General features: G+C 45.7%; 1 protein-coding gene across 1 annotated transcript in view; it reads right to left on the bottom strand.

The window, feature by feature from the left end:
• LOC106601007 (SH3 and cysteine-rich domain-containing protein 2-like) overlaps positions 1 to 20657 on the bottom strand; it is a 56462-nt gene extending 35805 nt beyond the window's left edge. The window contains 1 exon segment of the mRNA XM_045715013.1: positions 19729 to 20657. Coding sequence (XP_045570969.1) covers positions 19729 to 19896 — 168 coding nt within the window. The 5' untranslated portion in view covers positions 19897 to 20657.
• Positions 20658 to 22813: the final 2156 nt, after the last annotated feature.

The raw sequence follows: 22813 nt of genomic DNA, 5'->3' as shown, positions 1-22813 counted from the left end.
CGCCGGTCTGCTGCGAGCGGAGGCTTACGCCTCTGTTTCTCAGGGAATAGGAGATGAAAACAGTTTGTCCAAGAGAGCGTGTGAGTCAGAAAGACAGATAGCTACCCAGTGTCCCTGTGTACGTGTTAATGAGCATAGAAGTGTGTGTGCGTGCACTGGTTTGTGTCGAGTGTGTGTTTCTCCCCGTGTCAAATCATTTGATTACAGCTGCTCATCTGAGTCGATGACGATTGGGAATTGAAGTGGAGAGGCGGATTGGCTTGACACACCTGTCAGCGCAGCGCTCCCGACGTAGCTACCATAAGGTGCGGTGCAGTGCGTCATGCGTTTGTCCAGAGCATGTTTAGTCAGAGGAATGAAGCGTTGGCGTCATAGTAACAGAATCTAGATTCTATTTCTATGGTCGGTCGTAGCCTGCTGCCCGCGCCGTGCTAGAACACACGTCTTAATTAGAGCGTATCTAATCAAGCCTCTGTGCTGTTCTTCCCGAATAGCACTCTATTCCCTTTCTAGCCATATGGGCCGTGGTCAAAAGCGCTTCACTATAGATAGAATAGAGTGCCATTTGAGACTCAGCCAGAGAGAAACCCTCGTTAAACTCTATTTTAGTTGAGACAGACGCAGCTTATTATCTGAAGTAACGCCAACATTAACATACAGTACTGCCAGTTCGCTTCATGCATAGTAATCTACAAGGCTCCAGTTCATAATGACTGTTTGTTGTCATTTACATGTGTATTAAGTCCTTTGCATACAATACCTTGTGACCTAGCTACTGTACAAATCCAACCATGGCATACATATGTGTGAACTAGTCCCTGAACTGCTTTATTCAATGCCTTTCCTTTGCAATTTCATGACAATAATCCCAGAAAGTCGAGGGATCGTTTTGCACCAGCCTCTCCACGTCCTGTGCAGTCACGTGGGTCGTGCGTCAACCAGGCTAAGAGGACTGCCTCAGAGGAAAAGCTTTCTCTATCTCGCTGTCTTTTCATTTCTCTCTCTTTCTCTCTCTCTCCCATCCCTCCCTCTCCCTTTTTGTAACTGTTTCCCCCCTCTCTCTCTGCCATATATCATGGGCATCCAACCCACCACCTCAAGAAGAATCCCTCTCCAATGTCTGTTTGTCTAACTGTTCAACTCCCAGGTCAAAGCTGTGCTGAGCACCAAACACTGTTGCAGCCCTGGGAGAAACAAAGGGTTGTTTATGGACAGCTCTCAAAATGAAAAACAAGGGAACAAACAGATCTCTCTCTCTCTCTCTCTCTCTCTCTCTCTCTCTCTCTCTCTCTCTCTCTCTCTCTCTCTCTCTCTCTCTCTCTCTCTCTCTCTCTCTCTCTCTCTCTCACACACACACACACACACAGCAACATCCCTTGGGTTTTGCTCTGTCTGGAGATGCAAGAGAAACGATTGGCAGATGATACAGTATAAATAACCTGCTGGGAAACTTCCCTAAGACTAAATGAATAATGTCGGAAGAGACACGCATGCACACTGCACACACACACACACACACACACACACACACACACACACACACACACACACACACACACACACACACACACACACACACACACACACACACACACACATTTTCAGGGGGAGGGGGCATTGGGGAATGTTGTGCTGTCTGTCTGTTAGAACATTATTCCAGTGAAGCAAAGGTCTCTGAGAGAAGTTTGATCCAAAGCTGCAGTGACTTAGTTAGGTAGGTAGGTAGGTAGGTAGGTAGGTGGTGGGTGGTAGGTAGGTAGGCAGGTAGGTAGGTAGGTAGGTGGGTGGGTGGGTAGGTAGGTAGGTAGGCAGGGCAGTGGTGGCGTGGGTGGCAGGCAGGTAGGCAGGCAGGCAGGTGGGTAGGCGGGTGGGTGGGCAGGTAGGGAGGTAGGTGGGTGGGTGGGTGGGTGGGTAGGTAGGTAGGAGGGTGGTGGTGGGTAGGTGGTAGGTGGTAGGTAGGGAACAGTAAGGTATGTACTGTAGGTAGGAACAGTAAGGTATGTACTGTAGGTAGGTAGGTGGGTAGGTAGGAGGGTAGGAACAGTAAGGTATGTACTGTAGGTAGGTAGGTAGGTAGGTAGGTAGGTAGGTAGGTAGGTACGAACAGTAAGGTATGTACTGTAGGTAGATAGGTAGGTAAAAACAGTAAGGTATGTACTGTAGGTAGGTAGAAGGGTAGATACGAGGGTAGGAACAGTAAGGTATGTACTGTAGGTAGGTAGGTAGGTAGGAACAGTAAGGTATGTACTGTAGGTGGAGGTAGGTAGGTAGGACAGTGCGGTAGGTAGTGTAGGTAGGTAGGAACAGTAAGGTATGTACTGTAGGTAGGTAGGACAGTAGGTAGGTAGTGTAGGTAGGTAGGTAGGTAGGAACAGTAAGGTATGTGCTGTAGGTAGGTAGGTAGGAACAGTAAGGTATATACTGTAGGTAGGTAGGAACAGTAAGGTATGTACTGTAGATAGGAACAGTAAGGTATGTGCTGTAGATAGGTAGGTAGGAACTGTAAGGTATGTACTGTAGATAGGTAGGTAGGAACAGTAAGGTATATACAACATACCATCCCGGCCTTGTCCCGGGATGGTATGTTGGTGGTTGGAGATATCCCTCCAGTGGTGTGGAGGCTGTGCTTTGGCAAAGTGGGTGGGGTTATATCCTACCTGTTTGGCCCTGTCCGGGGGTTTCATCGGATGGGGCCACAGTGTCTCCTGACCCCTCCTGTCTCAGCCTCCAGTATTTATGCTGCAGTAGTTTATGTGTCGGGGGGCTAATATCAGTCTGTCACATCTGGAGTATTTCTCTTGTCTTTTCCGGTGTCCTGTGTGAATTTAAATATGCTCTCTTTAATTCTCTCTTTCTCTTTCTTTCTTTCTTTCTTTCTTTCTTTCTTTCTTTCTTTCTTTCTTTCTTTCTTTCTTTCTTTCTCTCTCTCGGAGGACCTGAGCCCTAGGACCATGGCTCAGGACTACCTGGCTTGATGACTCCTTGCTGTTCCCAGTTCACCTGGCCGTGCTGCTGCTCCAGTTCCAACTGTTCTGCCTGCAGCTATGGAACCCTGACCTGTTCACCGGACGTGCTACCTGTCCCAGACCTGCTGTTTTCAACTCTCTAGAGACAGCAGGAGCGGTAGAGATACTCTCAAAGATCGGCTATGAAAAAGCCAACTGACACTTACTCTTGTGTTACTGACTTGTTGTACCCTCGACAACTACTATGATTATTATTATTTGACAATGCTGGTCATTTATGAACATTTGAACATCTAGGCCATGTGCTGTTATAATCTCCACCCGGCACAGCCAGAAGAGGACTGGCCACCCCTCATAGCCTGGTTCCTCTCTAGGTTTCTTCCTAGGTTTTGGCCTTTCTAGGGAGTTTTTCCTAGCCACCGTGCTTCTACACCTGCATTGCTTGCTGTTTGGGGTTTTAGGCTGGGTTTCTATCTTATCTATATTATCTTATCTATCTATCTATCTATCTATCTTATCTATCTTATCTATCTATCTTATCTATCTTATCTTATCTATCTTATCTATATTATCTTATCTATCTTGTCTATCTATCTTGTCTATCTATCTATCTATCTATCTATCTATCTATCTATCTATCTATCTATCTATCTATCTATCTATCTATCTATCTATTGACCAACCTACCTACCTACCTACCTACAGTACATACCTTACTGTTCCTACCTACCGACCTACAGTACATACCTTACTGTTCCTACCTACCTATCTACAGTACATACCTTACTGTTCCTACCTACCTATCTATAGTACATACCTTACTGTTCCTACCTACCTACCTACCTACCTACCTACCTACCTACCTACCTACCTACCTACCTACCTACCTACCTACCTACCTACCTACCTACAGTACATACCTTACTGTTCCTACCTATCTATCTATCTTATCATCTACAGGTAACTGCCAAAATAATGGAAACACTTCAGTAAATAGAGGATACAAGGTGTATTAAAAGTAGGTGATTCCACATTGGTGTGGTTCCTGAGTTAATTAAGCATTTAACATCCCATCATGCTTAGCGTCACTGAATGGTTTATTGTGGTCACTGAATGGTTTAATGAGCATGAAAACGATGTAAACCATATGCCATGCGCATCTCAGTCACCAGATCTCAACCCAATTGAACACTTATGGGAGATTCTGGAGCGGTGCCTGAGACATCGTTTTCCACCACCATCAACAAAACACCAAATGATGGAGGTAGGTAGGTAGGTAGGTAGGTAGGTAGGTAGGTAGGTAGGTAGGTAGGTAGGTAGGTAGGTAGGGAAGGTAGGAACAGTAAGGTATGTACTGTAGATAGTTAGGTAGGAACAGTAAGGTATGTACTGTAGATAGTTAGGTAGGAACAGTAAGGTATGTACTGTAGATAGGTAGGTAGGAACAGTAAGGTGTGTACTGTAGGTCAGGATAGGTAGGAACAGTAAGGTATGTACTGTAGGTCGGAACAGTAATGTATATACTGTAGGTCGGTAGGTAGGAACAGTAAGGTATGTACTGTAGGTAGGTAGGTAGGAACAGTAAGGTATGTTCTGTAGGTAGGTAGGAACAGTAAGGTGTGTACTGTGGGTGGTGGTGGTAGGCAGGGTGGTAGGTGGTAGGTGGGTAGGTAGGTAGGCAGGGTGGCAGGTAGGTAGGTGGGTAGGGTGGTAGGCAGGCAGGGTAAGTAGGTGGTGGGTAGGTAGGTAGGAACAGTAAGGTATGTACTGTAGGTAGGTGGGTAGGTGGGAACAGTAAGGTATGTACTGTAGGTAGGGGTAGGTAGGAACAGTAAGGTATGTACTGTAGGGTAGGTAGGCAGGAGGGTGGGTGGGGTGGGTAGGCAGGCAGGGTAGGTGGGTAGGCAGGGTGGGCAGGTAGGAGGGTAGGGAGGGAGGTGGGTAGGCAGGGGGGTAGGTAGGTAGGAACAGTAAGGTATGTACTATAGATAGGTAGGTAGGAGCAGTAAGGTATGTACTGTAGATAGGTAGGTAGGAACAGTAAGGTATGTACTGTAGGTGGGTAGGTAGGTGGTAGGTAGGTAGGTAGGTAGGTAGGTAGGTAGGTAGGTAGGTAGGTAGGTAGGTAGGTAGGTAGGTAGGTAGGTAGGTAGGAACAGTAAGGTATGTACTGTAGATAGGTAGGTAGGAACAGTAAGGTATGTACTGTAGGTCGGTAGGTAGGAACAGCAAGGTATGTACTGTAGGTCGGGAGGTAGGAACAGTAAGGTATGTACTGTAGGTAGGTAGGTAGGTTGGTCAATAGATAGATAGAGAAATTACATCATTTGGTATTTTGTTGATGGTGGTGGAAAACGATGTCTCAGGCACCGCTCCAGAATCTCCCATAAGTGTTCAATTGGGTTGAGATCTGGTGACTGAGACGGCCATGGCATTTGATTTTAGGTAGGTAGGAACAGTAAGGTATGTACTGTAGGTAGGTAGGTAGGTAGGTAGGTAGAAACAGTAAGGTATGTACTGTAGGTAGGTAGGAACAGTAAGGTATGTACTGTAGGTAGGTAGGAACAGTAAGGTATGTACTGTAGGTAGGTAGGTAGGTAGGTAGGTAGGTAGGTAGGTAGGTAGGTAGGTAGGTAGGTAGGTAGGTAGGTAGGTAGGTAGGAACAGTAAGGTATGTACTGTAGATAGTTAGGTAGGAACAGTAAGGTATATACTGTAGGTCGGTAGGTAGGAACAGTAAGGTATGTACTGTAGGTCGGTAGGTAGGAACAGTAAGGTATGTACTGTAGATAGGTAGGTAGGAACAGTAAGGTATGTACTGTAGGTAGGTAGGTAGGTGGTAGGTAGGTGGTGGTGGGTGGCAGGAGGGTGGTAGGTAGGTAGGCAGGGTGGTAGGTAGGTAGGGTGGTAGGGAACAGTAAGGTATGTACTGTAGGTAGGTAGGTAGGTGGTAGGGTAGGTAGGTAGGGGTAGGGAACAGTAAGGTATGTACTATAGATAGGTAGGTAGGAACAGTAAGGTATGTACTGTAGATAGGTAGGTAGGGAACAGTAAGGTATGTACTGTAGATAGGTAGGTAGGTGGGAACAGTAAGGTATGTACTGTAGGTAGGTAGGGTAGTAGGTATGTAGGTGGGAACAGTAAGGTATGTACTGTGGGTGGTAGGCAGGTAGGTAGGTGGTAGGTAGGTGGGTGGTAGGTAGGTGGGGTGGGTGGGAAGGAACAGTAAGGTATGTACTGTAGATAGGTAGGTGGGAACAGTAAGGTATGTACTGTGGTGGTGGTAGGCAGGTAGGTAGGTAGGTGGGTAGGTAGGTAGGTGGTGGTGGCAGGGTAGGTGGTGGTAGGTAGGGAACAGTAAGGTATGTACTGTAGATAGGTAGGTAGGAACAGTAAGGTATGTACTGTAGGTCGGTAGGTAGGAACAGCAAGGTATGTACTGTAGGTCGGTAGGTAGGAACAGCAAGGTATGTACTGTAGGTCGGTAGGTAGGAACAGTAAGGTATGTACTGTAGGTCGGTAGGTAGGAACAGTAAGGTATGTACTGTAGATAGGTAGGTAGGAACAGTAAGGTATGTACTGTAGGTAGGTAGGTAGGTAGGTAGGAACAGTAAGGTATGTTCTGTAGGTAGGTAGGAACAGTAAGGTGTGTACTGTAGGTAGGTAGGTAGGTAGGTAGGTAGGTAGGTAGGTAGGTAGGAACAGTAAGGTATGTACTGTAGGTAGGTAGGTAGGTAGGTAGGTGGTAGGCAGGGTGGGTAGGGTGGTAGGTAGGTGGGTAGGTGGGTAGGTAGGTAGGAACAGTAAGGTATGTACTATAGATAGGTAGGTAGGAACAGTAAGGTATGTACTGTAGATAGGTAGGTAAAAACAGTAAGGTATGTACTGTAGGTAGGTAGGTAGGTAGGTTGGTCAATAGATAGATAGATAGATAGATAGATAGATAGATAGATAGATAGATAGATAGATAGATAGATAGATAGATAGATAGATAGATAGATAGATAGATAGATAGATATAAGTAACTGCCAAAATAAAGGAAACACCAACATAAAGTGTGTTAATAGGGTGTTGGTCCACCACGAGCCAGAACAGCTTCAATGCACCTTGACATAGATTCTACAAATGTCTGGAACTCTACTGGAGGAATGCGACACCATTCTTCAAAGAGAAATTCCATCATTTGGTGTTTTGTTGATGGTGGTGGAAAACGATGTCTCAGGCACCGCTCCAGAATCTCCCATAAGTGTTCAATTGGGTTGAGATCTGGTGACTGAGATGCGCATGGCATATGGTTTACATCGTTTTCATGCTCATTAAACCATTCAGTGACCACAATAAACCATTCAGTGACGCTAAGCATGATGGGATGTTAAATGCTTAATTAACTCAGGAACCACACCAATGTGGAATCACCTACTTTTAATACACCTTGTATCCTCTATTTACTGAAGTGTTTCCATTATTTTGGCAGTTACCTGTAGATGATAAGATAGATAGATAGGTAGGAACAGTAAGGTATGTACTGTAGGTCGGTAGGTAGGAACAGTAAGGTATGTACTGTAGATAGGTAGGTAGGAACAGTAAGGTATGTACTGTAGGTAGGTAGGTAGGTAGGTAGGTAGGTAGGTAGGTAGGTAGGTAGGAACAGTAAGGTATGTACTGTGGTAGGTAGGTAGGTAGGTAGGTAGGTAGGTGGGTAGGTGGGTAGGAACAGTAAGGTATGTACTATAGATAGGTAGGTAGGAACAGTAAGGTATGTACTGTAGATAGGTAGGTAGGAACAGTAAGGTATGTACTGTAGATAGGTAGGTAGGTAGGAACAGTAAGGTATGTACTGTAGGTAGGTAGGGTAGTAGGTATGTGGGTAGGAACAGTAAGGTATGTACTGTAGGGGTGGGTGAGGTAGGTAGGTAGGGGTGGGTGGTGGGGTGAGGTAGGTAGGTAGGTAGGTGGGTAGGAAGGAACAGTAAGGTATGTACTGTAGATAGGTAGGTAGGGAACAGTAAGGTATGTACTGTGGGAGGGGTGGAGGTAGGTAGGTAGGTAGGAACAGTAAGGTATGTACTGTAGATAGGTAGGTAGGAACAGTAAGGTATGTACTGTAGGGTCGGGTAGGTAGGGAACAGCAAGGTATGTACTGTAGGTCGGTAGGTAGGAACAGCAAGGTATGTACTGTGGGTCGGTAGGTAGGAACAGTAAGGTATGTACTGTAGGTCGGTAGGTAGGAACAGTAAGGTATGTACTGTAGATAGGTAGGTAGGAACAGTAAGGTATGTACTGTAGGTAGGTAGGTAGGTAGGTAGGAACAGTAAGGTATGTTCTGTGGTAGGTAGGTAGGAACAGTAAGGTGTGTACTGTAGGTAGGTGGGTAGGTAGGTGGGTGGGTGGAGGCAGGTGGGTGGGTGGGTGGGTAGGCAGGGTGGGAACAGTAAGGTATGTGCTGTGGGTAGGTAGGCAGGTAGGCAGGTAGGGTAGGGTAGGTAGGTAGGCAGGGTGGGTGGAGGGTGGTAGGGTGGCGGGTAGGGTGGTGGGTAGGGTGGGAACAGTAAGGTATGTACTATAGATAGGTAGGTAGGAACAGTAAGGTATGTACTGTAGATAGGTAGGTAGGAACAGTAAGGTATGTACTGTAGGTAGGTAGGTAGGTAGGTTGGTCAATAGATAGATAGATAGATAGATAGATAGATAGATAGATAGATAGATAGATAGATAGATAGATAGATAGATAGATAGATAGATAGATAGATAGATAGATAGATAGATAGATAGATAGATATAAGTAACTGCCAAAATAAAGGAAACACCAACATAAAGTGTGTTAATAGGGTGTTGGTCCACCACGAGCCAGAACAGCTTCAATGCACCTTGACATAGATTCTACAAATGTCTGGAACTCTACTGGAGGAATGCGACACCATTCTTCAAAGAGAAATTCCATCATTTGGTGTTTTGTTGATGGTGGTGGAAAACGATGTCTCAGGCACCGCTCCAGAATCTCCCATAAGTGTTCAATTGGGTTGAGATCTGGTGACTGAGATGGCCATGGCATATGGTTTACATCGTTTTCATGCTCATTAAACCATTCAGTGACCACAATAAACCATTCAGTGACGCTAAGCATGATGGGATGTTAAATGCTTAATTAACTCAGGAACCACACCAATGTGGAATCACCTACTTTTAATACACCTTGTATCCTCTATTTACTGAAGTGTTTCCATTATTTTGGCAGTTACCTGTAGATGATAAGATAGATAGATAGGTAGGAACAGTAAGGTATGTACTGTAGGTGGTAGGTAGGTAGGTAGGTGGTGGGTAGGTAGGTGGTGGTGGTGGGTGGGGTAGGTAGGTAGGGTGGGGTGGTGGTAGGAACAGTAAGGTATGTACTATAGATAGGTAGGTAGGAACAGTAAGGTATGTACTGTAGATAGGTAGGTAGGAACAGTAAGGTATGTACTGTAGGTCGGGTAGGTAGGAACAGTAAGGTATGTACTGTAGGTAGGTAGGTAGGTAGGTTGGTCAATAGATAGATAGATAGATAGATAGATAGATAGATAGATAGATAGATAGATAGATAGATAGATAGATAGATAGATAGATAGATAGATAGATAGATAGATAGATAGATAGATAGATAGATAGATAGATAGATAGATAGATAGATAGATAGATAGATAGATAGATAGATAGATAGATAGACAAGATAGATAAGATAAGATAGATAGATAAGATAGATAAGATAGATAAGATAGATAGATAGATAGATAGATAGATAGATAGATAGATAGATAGATAGATAGATAGATAGATAGATAGATAGATAGATAGATAGATAGATAGATAGATAGATAGATAGATAGATAGATAGATAGGAGTATTATTTACTGATAGGTTCAGTCGGTGTTATATTGCGTACTCTTCTCTATCCTGCCAGAGGGAATTGGAGAGAAAATGTAAACAGAGGACTCATTTAAAATGCTGACAAGAGACCTAACATTATTCTAATGAAGATACAAATATCTGCAGAGTCTGTGTGGATGTAAGAAGTGCTGGGGATGCAGATGCTGTGATGGTGCTCCTGATGATGTTGATAGAAACAAGAGCATAAACAGGTGTCCAGAGAGGAAGAGAGGAATAGTGAGGAAAGACACAAATGATCACGCTATGCAACAGTGTTTCTAAGGTCCAATTAAATGCAAGGGAATCCTATTGTGAGAGGATTCAAGTAGCCAATCAGGTATTAAGGGTCATATAAATACTTTTGTTCTTTATCATATATGCAAGAAAAACAGAAGAGATACGAAACTCTTGAATGTCTGAAGATTTCACTGCTAGACTAAAGCTGCTCATTATGCATGGAAACGGCAGAGTCCCACTTTGAAGGAGAGATGCACGAGCAGTCTCTCTCTAGCTCTCTCTGCACGCACGCACACACACACACACAAGTACACACGTCTGTCTGAGAGATGCACGAGCAGTCTATCTCTAGCTCTCTCTGCATGCACACACACACACACACACACACACATGAACCCAAATGATCAAACAATGGGCACACACAGAGCACACTCACAAACACGTTTTCTCCCTCCTCTCTCTCTCTCTCTCTCTCTCTCTCTCTCTCTCTGTGTATTTATTCCAGACGTACTGTGCTAGGCTGTGTGAAACCAAGCTCCATATAAAAGGATATCTGCTCTACCTGGCTGGCACCTCCACCCCCGTCCCCCTCCTCTCTTCACCCCCTCACATCAGCAGTACCCGCTTCTCCCCTCCTCACCCAGGCACCCACCATCACCTTCACCCTGACAGCTCATCACCCGCCTGTTATACTCTCCCAGTCACCGTCCACAAGCTAGACCCCGTGACACAGCCTGTCAATCACAGAGTGGGAGGGAGACAGAGAAAGAGAGAAGGGGGAGAAAGAGAGAAAGAGAGAAGGGGGAGAGACAGAGAGAGAGAGAAGGGGGAGAGACAGAGAGACCCAATTGCCAATGCACATGCTACCTGCGGCATATCTGGAGTTTTTCCAGTAAACACATAATCACATGAAATATGGATGTTTCCTTATCTTTGCACTGCTCCCTCCCTGCAGTGCGCCACAGTCCTAATCAGTGCATCCCTGTCAGTGACAGGCAAGGCATTGCATTAATAAACCAAGCAGTGAAGGTGTTACACCAACCACCGCAGTGGTTGTCTGAGGAGAGAGAATGGTGGTAAGTCAATCAATCAATCAATCAATCAATCAATCAATCAAATGTATTTATAAAGCCCTTTTAACATCAGCAGATGTCACAAAGTGCTATACAGAAACCCCCGCCTAAAAACCACAAACAGCCAGCAATGCAGATGTAGAAGCACAGTGGCTAGGAAAAACTCCCAAGAAAGGCAGGAACCTAGGAAGAAACCTAGAGAGGAACCAGGCTCTGAGGGGTGGCCAGTCCTCTAATGGCTGTGCAAGGTAGAGAGGAACCAGGCTCTGAGGGGTGGCCAGTCCTCTAATGGCTGTGCTAGGTGAAGACTAGAAGAGTGCATGTCCATTAAGGCCAGATTGTTCTTCAAGATGTTGATAGGGTTGACAGTCTGCAGTTACTAGAAGGGTGCTATTTTCCTGGCTGCTGTCCACTCCCCCAGAATCTCATCTGCTCCTCGACACACACAGACAGACGCACACACACACACAAACACACACACCTCAGCCCGTCTGGACAAGGCACGCCACTGTGAGCCAGCCCAGCGGCGACACTCTAGAGTTCTCCTCTCCTTCTCCCTCTTTGGCTCTCTGCCTTTCTCTAAATTTCTGACATCCTTCATCTAAGTTGGGACTAGTGGGAACACGCTGCAGGCAGCTTCAGGGAGCATCTGTTATCTGATGGGAGTCATTCTTCTCTATCTCCCTCTCATCAGAATGGCCTTGTGCTTGTGTGATATCTGGTCATGTCAAATAACTCAGGAGGCCTTATTTTTTGGAGTGGCTCTGATTGTGTGTGTGAAAGAGAAACAGAAGGATAGAAAGATAAGATAGAAGGAATGACGGGGAGATGGGATGTGTGCAGCGTGTGCTGTGTGCGTGCATGGACAAAAGATTGACAGCAAGGACCCCACATCCTGAGACCATCAGACCCTGTCTATAGAGTCCATACACCTCCCCCTGATCCGATTATTTGCAGAGAATGGTTTTGACATGTACCACAGTGCTCAACTAATGGATTCTTAATAGACTACAACTGACAAAGTGTCTTTGGGCACAAAGCTATTGAAGTTCAAGCATTTCATGGGAGCTCCATAGGCAATTAACCTACTATTTTAACACTGCACGAGTCAACCTCAATCAGAACCATGGGGTTTAAGGTGAACAAGATAAATAATTGTGGCACTGACCCTTGATGCCTTTATACTACAACCTAAGCTCCCAATAACGAAGGGAGAGATTATAGTAGTAGCTAACATTGAGGAATGAAGCGGGATGTTCAAATCCCTGATGAGTCGGGTGGTTTTTGAACGGACAGACAGACAGACAGACAGACAGACAGACAGACAGACAGACAGACAGACAGACAGACAGACAGACAGACAGACAGACAGACAGACAGACAGACAGACAGACAGACAGACAGACAGACAGACAGACAGACAGACAGACAGACAGACAGAGGTCCCTCTCTGCATGTCTGATGAGGAAAATGCTCACTGAGCTCAAAACAAAGACAGGAGAGCAATCATGCTACGTGAGTAAATGTGTTTTCACACTCATGATAGGAACATGTTTCGATTGCAATGTCAGAGTGATGTAGTAAGTTGTATGCTATAAAAATAGATAGAGTCGCAGACTGTACATAAACCACCAGCGTTACGGCATCACTGTGCCTTCTTCAGGGTGATGTAGTAAACCATAGTAATCTGGAATACAATAGAAATGTGAAGCATGTGTGAGCTGATTCAGTGTCTGTGTGAGACAGTGTGTGGTGTGCATGTGTGCGTGTGTGTGTGAGAGAGAGAGAGAGAGAGAGAGAGAGAGAGAGAGAGAGAGAGAGAGAGAGAAAGGGAGAGTGAGTGAGTGAGTGAGTGAGTGAGTGAGTGAGTGAGTGAGTGAGTGAGTGTGTGTGTGGTGTGTGAGTGCGTGTGTGTATGTGAGTGAGAGAGAGAGAGAGAGAGAGAGAGAGAGAGAGAGAGAGAGAGAGAGAGAGAGAGAGAGAGAGAGAGAAAGAGGGAGAGTGAGTGAGTGTGTGTGTGTGTGTGTGTGTGTGTGTGTGTGTGTGTGGTCAACCGCAGGGTGCATGTGAAGCATCTAGTGCTTACCACGTGCTTGCATACTCTCGCTTATACCTTGCTGCCGCCGGCTAGCCCTTCTGGTGAATTGGGGAGCAGCTTCATGCACAAGTCTCCCCTTGCCGGTACAAAGCCTCTCCATGACGAAGACTCCTGTCTGGCTGCCTCGAGGGCGGCACACGTTAACTGGTTGTCTTGAAACTCCAGGCTAACCGGCAAGGGATCTCAGAGCAGCAGTGGGCCCCAACCACTGATCCTGCCTTATGGGTTAGTCTGGTATGACAAAGGCTAGGGGAGCAGACCCTGAGAGAAAAGCAGCGTGCTGGCGGCGCGCGGTAGGCACTGACAGACTGGGGTTCAGACAGCCTCCTGCAGCTGTGGAAGATACTGGTCGTCCTGGGTTTACCCCCTTGCCACTGGAATTTCACCTTCCTACAGTGAAGTAGTGCTGTTGGGGATTGCGCATCCTCAGCGGCACTTTAAATAACTTCCTTTGCCCAGGTATCCACTTCTGACCTCGGTGAAGCCATCAACCGGAAACCGGACTAAAGTCTGGCGTCGCTGGGGTGTCTGGTGACGGGGGCAGGAGTGAATGCACCGTGAGCGCTTAATCAGACCCCTGCACGCCTGTGGCACAGGGCTATTATGGTCGCCAGCAGCTGAGACTTGAGTGGCAGCTGCTCTCGGCAGACCCATGTGTGACTGAGCAGCCCTATTTAGGAGCCATACTGCTCACCCCAGCTGGGGAGAGGCCTAGAAAAGGTGGCCTAAAAATTGCCTAAAAATCACTCCATCCTGGATAGGCTACCGCACCTATTGGGAGATCCACTCAGCGGTCGAAAAATGCTGAAGAAAATAATTCCCCTGAAACTGGCGACATGGAACATCAGAACTCTTTGACACTGACGATAATAACGAAAGACCCCATCAGAGAACAGCTTTAATTGCTGTAGAACTAATGCGCTACAACATTGACATTGCTGCCCTGAGTGAGACCAGGTTCCTGGATGAAGGTTCCCTGAAAGAGGAGGGAGAAGGTTACACCTTCTTCTGGAAAGGTTACCCTCTGAGTGGACAACATCAGCACGGTGTGGGACTGGCAATTAAGAACAGCCTTCTACCCAGCCTCACCGAAACACCTGTTGGCATAAGTGAAAGACTCATGTCTCTCTGTATCCCCCTAGCCAAGATGCGTTATGCTACTCTTCTCAGTGCATACGCACCGACATTACCATCTGAAAATGAGGCAAAGGACTGCATCTACCAGCCACTAGATGAAGCCCTTCACCGCATCACCAGGAATGACAAGATGTTTATGCTGGGTGACTTCAACGCTAGGGTGGAACAGAAAAGCAGGATATGGAGTGGGGTGCTGGCTATGCATGGTGTTGGCCAGGTCAATGAGAACGGCATGATGCTGCTAACTCTATGTGCCGAGCACGATCTCATTGTCACGAACACCTTGTTCCAGCAGAAGAACAAATATAAAACATCATGGATGCACCCACGCTTCAAACACTGGCACCTGATTGACTACGTCATAGTGAGACATTCTGACACTAATGACGTCCTGCTGACACGTACCATGAGGGGTGCAGAATGCTGGACAGAACACTGTATGATACTGACTAAACTCCAGGTGAGAATACGTCCCCCCCAACGCCTGCAGAAGTCCAGTAAGAGGCGTCTGCACTGTATCCGGCTTGAGAAACCTGCGGTAAGGGACGAGTTCTGTCGCTCTCTCGCTGAAAGGCTGAGGGAGACTGAGCCTCTTCTGAGTGCAGAGGACCCCATGGACCAGAAGTGGGCATCTATTATCTCAGTGCTCTATCAGGCAGTGGCCCACTCCATTGGCTACAGAGGTAGGAAACATTAGGACTGGTTTGATGAGAACTCTGCCTCCATCACAGCCTTACTGAACAATATGCACAAAGTGCACAGGGCTACTCTCAACAGCCCCACATCTGCTACCCCTCACAAGGATTGGCGTGCATTGCGCAAGGAAGTGCAAACAACCTTGCGTGCTCTGCAGAACGAATGGTGGACGAATAAGGCATAGAAAATCCAAATTTATGCTGACAAAAACGGCATGCACAATTTCTACAACTCAACAAAAGCTATCTATGGCCCAAGAAGTCGCTCCATCACCCCCATGAAAACAGCTGATGGTCTGACTCTCTTGAAGGACCAAAACCAGATCCTATGAGGTGGGCTGACCACTTTGAAGCACTACTCAATCAGCATTCTCCTACAGACCAATCCATCCTGGAAGAACTGCCTGTCCGTCCACCCATTCAAGACCGCAACCATTCGCTAACCTTCCAAGTGGTGTTATCAGCTATCCACTCCCTCAAGAACAACAAGACTCCTGGCACTGACAGCATCCCGGCAGAGCTACTTAAGAAAGGAGGTTACTTCTGCACCAGAACGTTCCAACAGTACATCCCTGAGGTTTGGAACAGGGAGATTGTCCCCCAACAGTGGCGGGATGCAAACATTGTCACCATCTATAAGAACAAGGATGACAAGTCCATCTGCTGCAACAGCCGGGGGATATCCCTTCTGGCTGTTGCCGGCAAGGTCCTGGCCAAAGTGATGCTACACAGGCTGGTGAACAACATCACAGAGGAACTGCTGCCAGAGTCGTAATGCGGCTTCAGAAAGAACAGGAGACAGTCGACATAATATTCACGGCACGGCAACTCCAGGAGAAGTACCATGAACAACATCAGGACCTTTTCATGGCCTTTGACGACCTCTCCAAGGCCTTCAACACTGTGAGCAGGGAACTACTATGGGCATTCTACAAAATATTGGCAACATCCTTTGCCAGTTCCATGATGGATGATGGCTCGGGTGGCCATAGGGGGGCAGGAGTCAGTGCCTTTTGTAGTAAGTATCGGTGTGAGGCAGGGGTGTGTGCTGTCACCGATACTCTTTAACATGTTCTCCTATGTGGCACCCAACTTCTCCACAAGGAGCTTGAGGACAGCAGCAGTGCTGCGGTGGATTTCAGGCTGGAAGGAAACCTATTCAACATCAGGAGGCTCCAAGCAACCACCAAGGTCTATACGGAGCGAGTTTTTGAGCTGCAGAATGCTGATGACTGTGCTCTTGTGGCCCACACTCCGCCCTTGTAGCGGCTCTGAGGGTCTATAGCAGGATAGGACTGTCTATCAACACCACCAAGACAGAGGTGGTCAGCCAATGGAGATCTAGTCCTCCACCCACCATGCCTGTCTTCACCATTGAACACAAATCACTGGCAATAGTTCCGTCCTTCAACTGAGCAGCATTCTCTCGGAGGACTGCAGCATCGGCCTTGAAATTCTAAATACGATTAAGCAAGCATAAGCTGCCTTCGGGAAACTTAGACGCAGGATCTTCTAAAACAGGGATCTCCACCTCCACACCAAAGTCGCATCTATCAAGCCGTTTGCATCACCACACTTCTTTACAGCTGTGAAGCCTGGGTCACTTACAGTCGCCACAACAAGCAGCTCGAGCGATTCCACATAAGATGCCTGCAGCGCATCCTGGGAATCATCTGGTGTGACTGTGTGCCCCATACAAATACTTGCTAAGACCAACTGCAAGAGTATGGAGGCCATGGTCACCCAACACCAACTGTGCTGGCTTGGGCATGTCATTAGAATGTCTCAGGAGCGCTTGCCACGGAAGATCCTGTATGGCCAGCTACATCTTGGCCGGCGGTCTGCAGGGGGCAGATGAAACGCTACAAGGACCAGCTGAAAACGTAGATGAAGAAGTGCAACATCAAACCCACAGACCTGGAGGACGCTGCTGCCAACCGTTCCACCTGGTGGCAGCTCTGCCAGAGCGGTGTACAGAGGTGAGAAGAGGAGAGGAGCACAAAGAGACAGCAAAAACAGCTCAGGAGACATACAACCATGCCTGTCCCCGCCAACACAGACTGCATATGCCCCACCTGCAATAAAGTGTGTGGATCTCGGATTGGACTCTACAGTCCCCAAAGAATTCACTGTTAACTCAGAAGGGGAAGTCATCATCGAATACGATGAACTACCATAAGCAAATGGTTGTGGCAAGTGATTGATGTCTGTCTGTCTGTCTGTCTGTCTGTCTGTCTGTCTGTCTGTGTGTCTGTTTAAAAAGGTGCTTCAAGAAAAAACACTTTAAACCCTGACACTCTTTACAGTGTATTCTATAATCTACTACTTCAAGGACACTTTTTTAAGTACCTTTCAAAATGGTGTCTCACAGTCAGGTAGCATTCTATCTAATCACAAACCTCAAGCGTAGGTAGGCTACATCAGTGGATGTTGTGTGCGCTTATCTAATGGTGCATGCAAAAACCTTCATACCAGTCGGCATAGCAGGACAAGAAAGCAAGAAAGAGAAGCAAGAAAGAGAGTGATGGCAAAAGCAAGCCATCACGGGTGTATGCATTGCTATGGTGACTTCAGTAAACAAACAGTGCAAATCAACATCCTGTAGAAAACAACGCTATGGCAGAAGGCAAAAGTTGAAATAGTTTAACTCTGGCCGCAAGACCCGTTTACAGTGGCGGCTGACTGCATTCACCGCTTGCCTCAAGGCATTTACCGTCGTTCTCTCATTGAAAACAATGACATCCAGTTTGCCGTCTACCTCGTGCCATCTAAACCCAGCATTAGCCTCAATCTCAGCAAATATGTACAAAAGTGCTGCCAACACATTCAATGACACATGATAGACAACGATAGAAACATGCACAGCAAGGCAGTTAAATGACCAGAACATGTAATAACTTGTTTCTATCATTTTTTACCCCAGGGGCCTTGAATTCTGGACAGTAAATTAGTTTGCATCAATTGAGAAATTGCTTGGCACTCTGTAATCTCTTCCATTAAAACAAATGTTGTGAGTGGAGTAATGCTGTGAGTGTCTGCAGTGTTCAAATAATTTACATTCAAAACTAAACAAACTTTCCTAATGGGCCTGATGGCAAGATAACCTGGACAGGACATTTATTCTAAAACATTCTGGAACTGGCGTGTCCCTTTGTAAAGTCTTCTTCATTTTGAGCATGTGCGCGTAAGCGCAGACACATGCACACGCACACACACAGTAAGAGTAAGAGAACGTTCCAATCATCTTGTCCCCCTTACGTCACCTGACGTGAGTTATTTTAGTTCTCCATAGTGACGCAACTTACTGATGATGTGGTTTGAAATGCACCCCTCCTGTCTCAGCCTCCAGGAATTATGCTGCAAAAGTTTATGCGTCGGTGGGCTAGGGTCAGTCTGTTATATCTGGAGTATTTCTCAAGTCTTATCCGGTGTCCTGTGTGAATTTAAGTATGCTCCCACTAATTCTCTCTCTCTCTCTTTCTCTCTCTCTTTCTCTTCATTCGGAGGACCTGAGCCCTAGGACCATGCCTCTGGACTACCTGGCCTGATGACTCCTTGTCCCCAGTCCACCTGATCGTGCTGCTGCTCCAGTTTCAACTGTTCTGCCTGCGGCTATGGAACCTTGACCTGTTCACCGGACGTTCTACCTTGTGCCGGACCTGCGGTTTTCGAATCTCTCTCTACCGCACCTGCTGTCTCTAACTTTGAATGATCGGCTATGAAAAGCCAACTGACATTTACTCCTGAGGTGCTGACCTGTTGCACCCTCTACAACCACTGTGATTATTATTATTTGACACGGCTGGCCATCTATGAACATTTGAACATCTTGGCCATGTTCTGTTAAAAATCTCCACCTGGCACAGCCAGAAGAGGACTGGCCACCCCTCAGAGCCTGGTTCCTCTCTAAGTTTCTTCCTAGGTTCCCACCTTTCTAGGGAGTTTTTCCTAGCCAACATGCTTCTACATCTGCATTGCTTACTGTTTGTTGTTTTAGGCTGGGTTTCTGTATAGCACTTTGTGACATCGGCTGATGTAAAAAGGGCTTTATAAATACATTTGATTGATTGATTGATTGATTGATTGATTGATTAACCTGGCTGCAATCTACTGTGTTCAAGACAGTTGGGTTTATTACGATTCAAATTATGAAAAAAACTCTATATGTTATAAAAAAAATGTTTTAACTCCAATACTGTAATAAAGAAGTAATTAACTATGATTTTCTTCTGATATTAAGTCAACAGTAACTCCATCTCAGCATCATAAAACAAAAGAAAGATATCAATGTGATAGTGAAAGCAACAAGCACTTTTAACTTTCTTAAACCAAGTCATACAGGCTACTGGTATGTGGTTGTGTCATGGCTTTCTGGCCAAATATTATACGTGTTAACACAAATCAAACATATTCACCATGTGAAAACACCTTGAACAACCATTCAAACGTATTTCAAAATCTCCACTATCTAGTCAAAAGAACAGACTGCGTAAAACCGTAAACCACTGTAGACTGAGGATAACATTTCTCCCGCTGGTTATCTTGCAAGGATAGTTGTTTCACGGAGGTCCGAAACAGTTGTCAGCCAGTGAGACATGTGAGTGTAGTATACCACTTGCCTTGGACACCGGTGTGATGGACATGTTGCTTGGCGAGCGTTGGAGCTGCGTCTCGGTCTCCATCTCGCTGTTCTCCGTCATCATCAGTCTCTTCACGGGATGCAATGAGACAGTCGGCTGTATGTGGTCCGGGTTCCAGAATAACTGGACTGTTACTGCTGAATTCATTCAAATGTGAGTTTGTCAAAAGTACTGCCCAGTGTAGACGTTGAGATTGGCTAAATAAAGCGTACCACCTCACCACGTTTTAACGATTCACGCGCGCGGGGAATAGGCAGGCTGTTGAGGATCATGCGACACGAGATGCACAGGGTTACATCCAATTAATATACATCACAGGTCTAAAGGCATTTCAGTTCAGGGCTGCAGAAAGGGTGCAGTCTGTGGCGGTATTCGAAAGATTGGACCATAGTTACGCATCAGCAAATAACGGTCCTATCCTGTCATGCGAGGCAAGTAAACTACGAACTGCTATTCTCCCTGATAGTACTATAGTAGTCAACTAAACTCTGATCCAAATACCTCATGTTGGATCAAGCAGGTGCGACTCTCCTGAAGAAGAACAAATATTGATGTTTTCGAATCTGAGGGCTTATAGTCCATTACATTTCCAAAAAACAAGTAGTTGAGACGTTCCAGGAAGGTTTCTCGCACAAGCCAGAACTCCTGTAGTAGTATGGTAATAGCATTTTCCTTTCGTCGAACCTTTTATTGGACGTGTGCTGCCAACATAAATTCGACTAAACCTCAAACCCAGTCCCGCCTCCATCTGCGTCCGTGGCGCATGATTGGCGCACTCTTTACAACTATGTAAATATGAATTTACTCAAATTTAAGGATTGGTGGTTGTCCGAATTTCATAAAGGGGCGGTATCTTGGTGTAACAGTAGGTTAGGATAGAAAATACTGGGCTTCAAATAAAGCTCCCATAACCGTATTGGGAAAATGGAAAATCTGTGTAAATGAATGCCATGGTCATAGAACACTTGTATTGCCAACATTTCCATTGATGGGCTATCATAAAGTGTTTTCTCACATGCCTAAGACGATATGGTTAAAAGAAAGTATCTTTTGCATAATGATTACATTAGAGATTGTTATTTTAGAATAAATGGTCAGTGTAGAGGTAAAAAAATAAATAAATAAAAACTTCTGAAAATAATCTCGACTAGTTTTGTTTCCACCGTCACCACCATGTTTTGTTTCTCTGTGTTTGTCATCAATATAGGTAGCCAGCCTATACGTGCCCTTCTGTATGTGTCATCCAGCACAAGTCAAACAAGATCAGACTCTCTCTCTTTCTCTCTCTCTCTCCACTGGACAGCTCATGAATCAGCATGATGGATCACTTCCAAATAATATACTGTACCTTATTACACCTTAGAGCACTCACCACAGGGTACATGTAGATGTCATACCTGTCTATTATGAAATGATTGGTTAGGGGGCCAGGTTTTCCACACTGATGTGATGATATCTTGCCTGAAGTGTAATAGATGATTCAAAAACAGTTTCAATCATTGCACGTTGACTAGTGCACTTGTCTTGGAATGAACACAGAGAATGAAGCCGTCTCACCGGGTATCCTACTGATAATACGGTCTGTTTATACTTAGGCTAAATATGAAAAACACTGATCTGAATGACCCAGAGGAGGGGGAAAAAATCCTGAGCAGTCAGTGTAATGTTTTAACAGGACACTTAGGAATCTAATCCGAGAAGAGATTCCATTTTTATTAATAGTTTTCAAGTTATTTTCCCCAGAAAGACGACCCTTGTGGGACGGGTTGGCCCATTTTCCACTGTCTATGTGTAAGTATCTACATGAGCATATCTAAAAGAGAGGTAGGAAGTCGGATAATGTTAGTGAAAGGAAATAAATAGAGAAAGAGCGAGGGAACGAGTGAGATAAAGAGAGACACCAGAGCATCTTCTAGTAATGATCTTCTCTGTTCTCTTCCTGGTTTCTGTCCTCTCCTTTCTTTAACGACTATGCTCCGCTCCAAGGTTACCTGTGCTTATAAAATGAACCTCTACGTACTATCTTTGTTACAGCATCTTCCATTTAGCAGATACAGCAAATGTTGCACAGCCCATCTCCCCTTCATTTTCTCCCTGTCCTATAAAAACACAGCGGGCACAGTCACAGGCCCTATCTGTAAGGCTGCTTTATGAAGGTGAGCTCCTAATCTCCTATACAGATGTGCCTCTGATGCCAAACAAGCAGGCAGTAGCCATTCATCATGGGTCATGTGATACTGACAGGGTGATGGTTATAAGGGGGGCTACGGGTGGCGGCTGTGGTTACAAACAATTTCCTTAGTCTTTCAACCCATCACATTCATCTGTTGTTTTCCATTGATTGGTCATTTGTTCAACTGTGGACTCACTGACAGGGACAATCAGGGACAAACTCTTCTACTTTCACATAGGTGAAAGGGGAAGAGTGATGGAGAGCCTGTGTGTGTGTGTGTGTGTGTGTGTGTGTGTGTGTGTGTGTGTGTGTGTGTGTGTGTGTGTGTGTGTGTGTGTGTGTAAACACTGAGCTGGTAGCAGTCTGCCACAACAACAGAGAGAGCTACACTTCTGCATATGATTACAGTATTTCTAAGAATGTATGCATTCCATTATTCCACCTAAGCCCTTCATCAAAGTTTGGGCTAAGCTGTCATAAGCCATTTAATGGAGGAGAGAGAGAAGAAGAGTGAGAGGAGGAAAGGAAGCCAAGGAGAGTGACATTATTGTTGTTTTACTCCAGCCTCAGTAATCATTTTCAAATGAATTATTCCTAGTTTTCTCCAGCGCGTCAGCAGCAAGTGCCAGCTGCATGGCGGATTGTGCAGACGCAGAGAGCAATGGAACATGCTACCTAACATAACACTGGGGCTGCAGTTTGATCTCCTGCATGTGTGTGCATTGTTTGTCTACTGCAACATGCATCATATTTAAGCATATGCCACATTAGTCTCAGAAGTGTGTGTGTGTGTATATATAATGGCATTATGCTGAATGGCACGAGTGTAAGCGTGACCAATTTCCCAGAGTGTGAATCTTGACTACAAACTTAGCCATAGGACACAGCATT

This window comes from Salmo salar, chromosome ssa03 (assembly GCF_905237065.1).
Source record: "Salmo salar chromosome ssa03, Ssal_v3.1, whole genome shotgun sequence".
In the NCBI taxonomy this organism is placed as follows: Eukaryota; Metazoa; Chordata; class Actinopteri; order Salmoniformes; family Salmonidae; genus Salmo; species Salmo salar.
The sequence above is the reverse complement of the archived record's forward strand: the minus strand, read 5'-3'. Positions and strand labels throughout refer to the sequence as shown.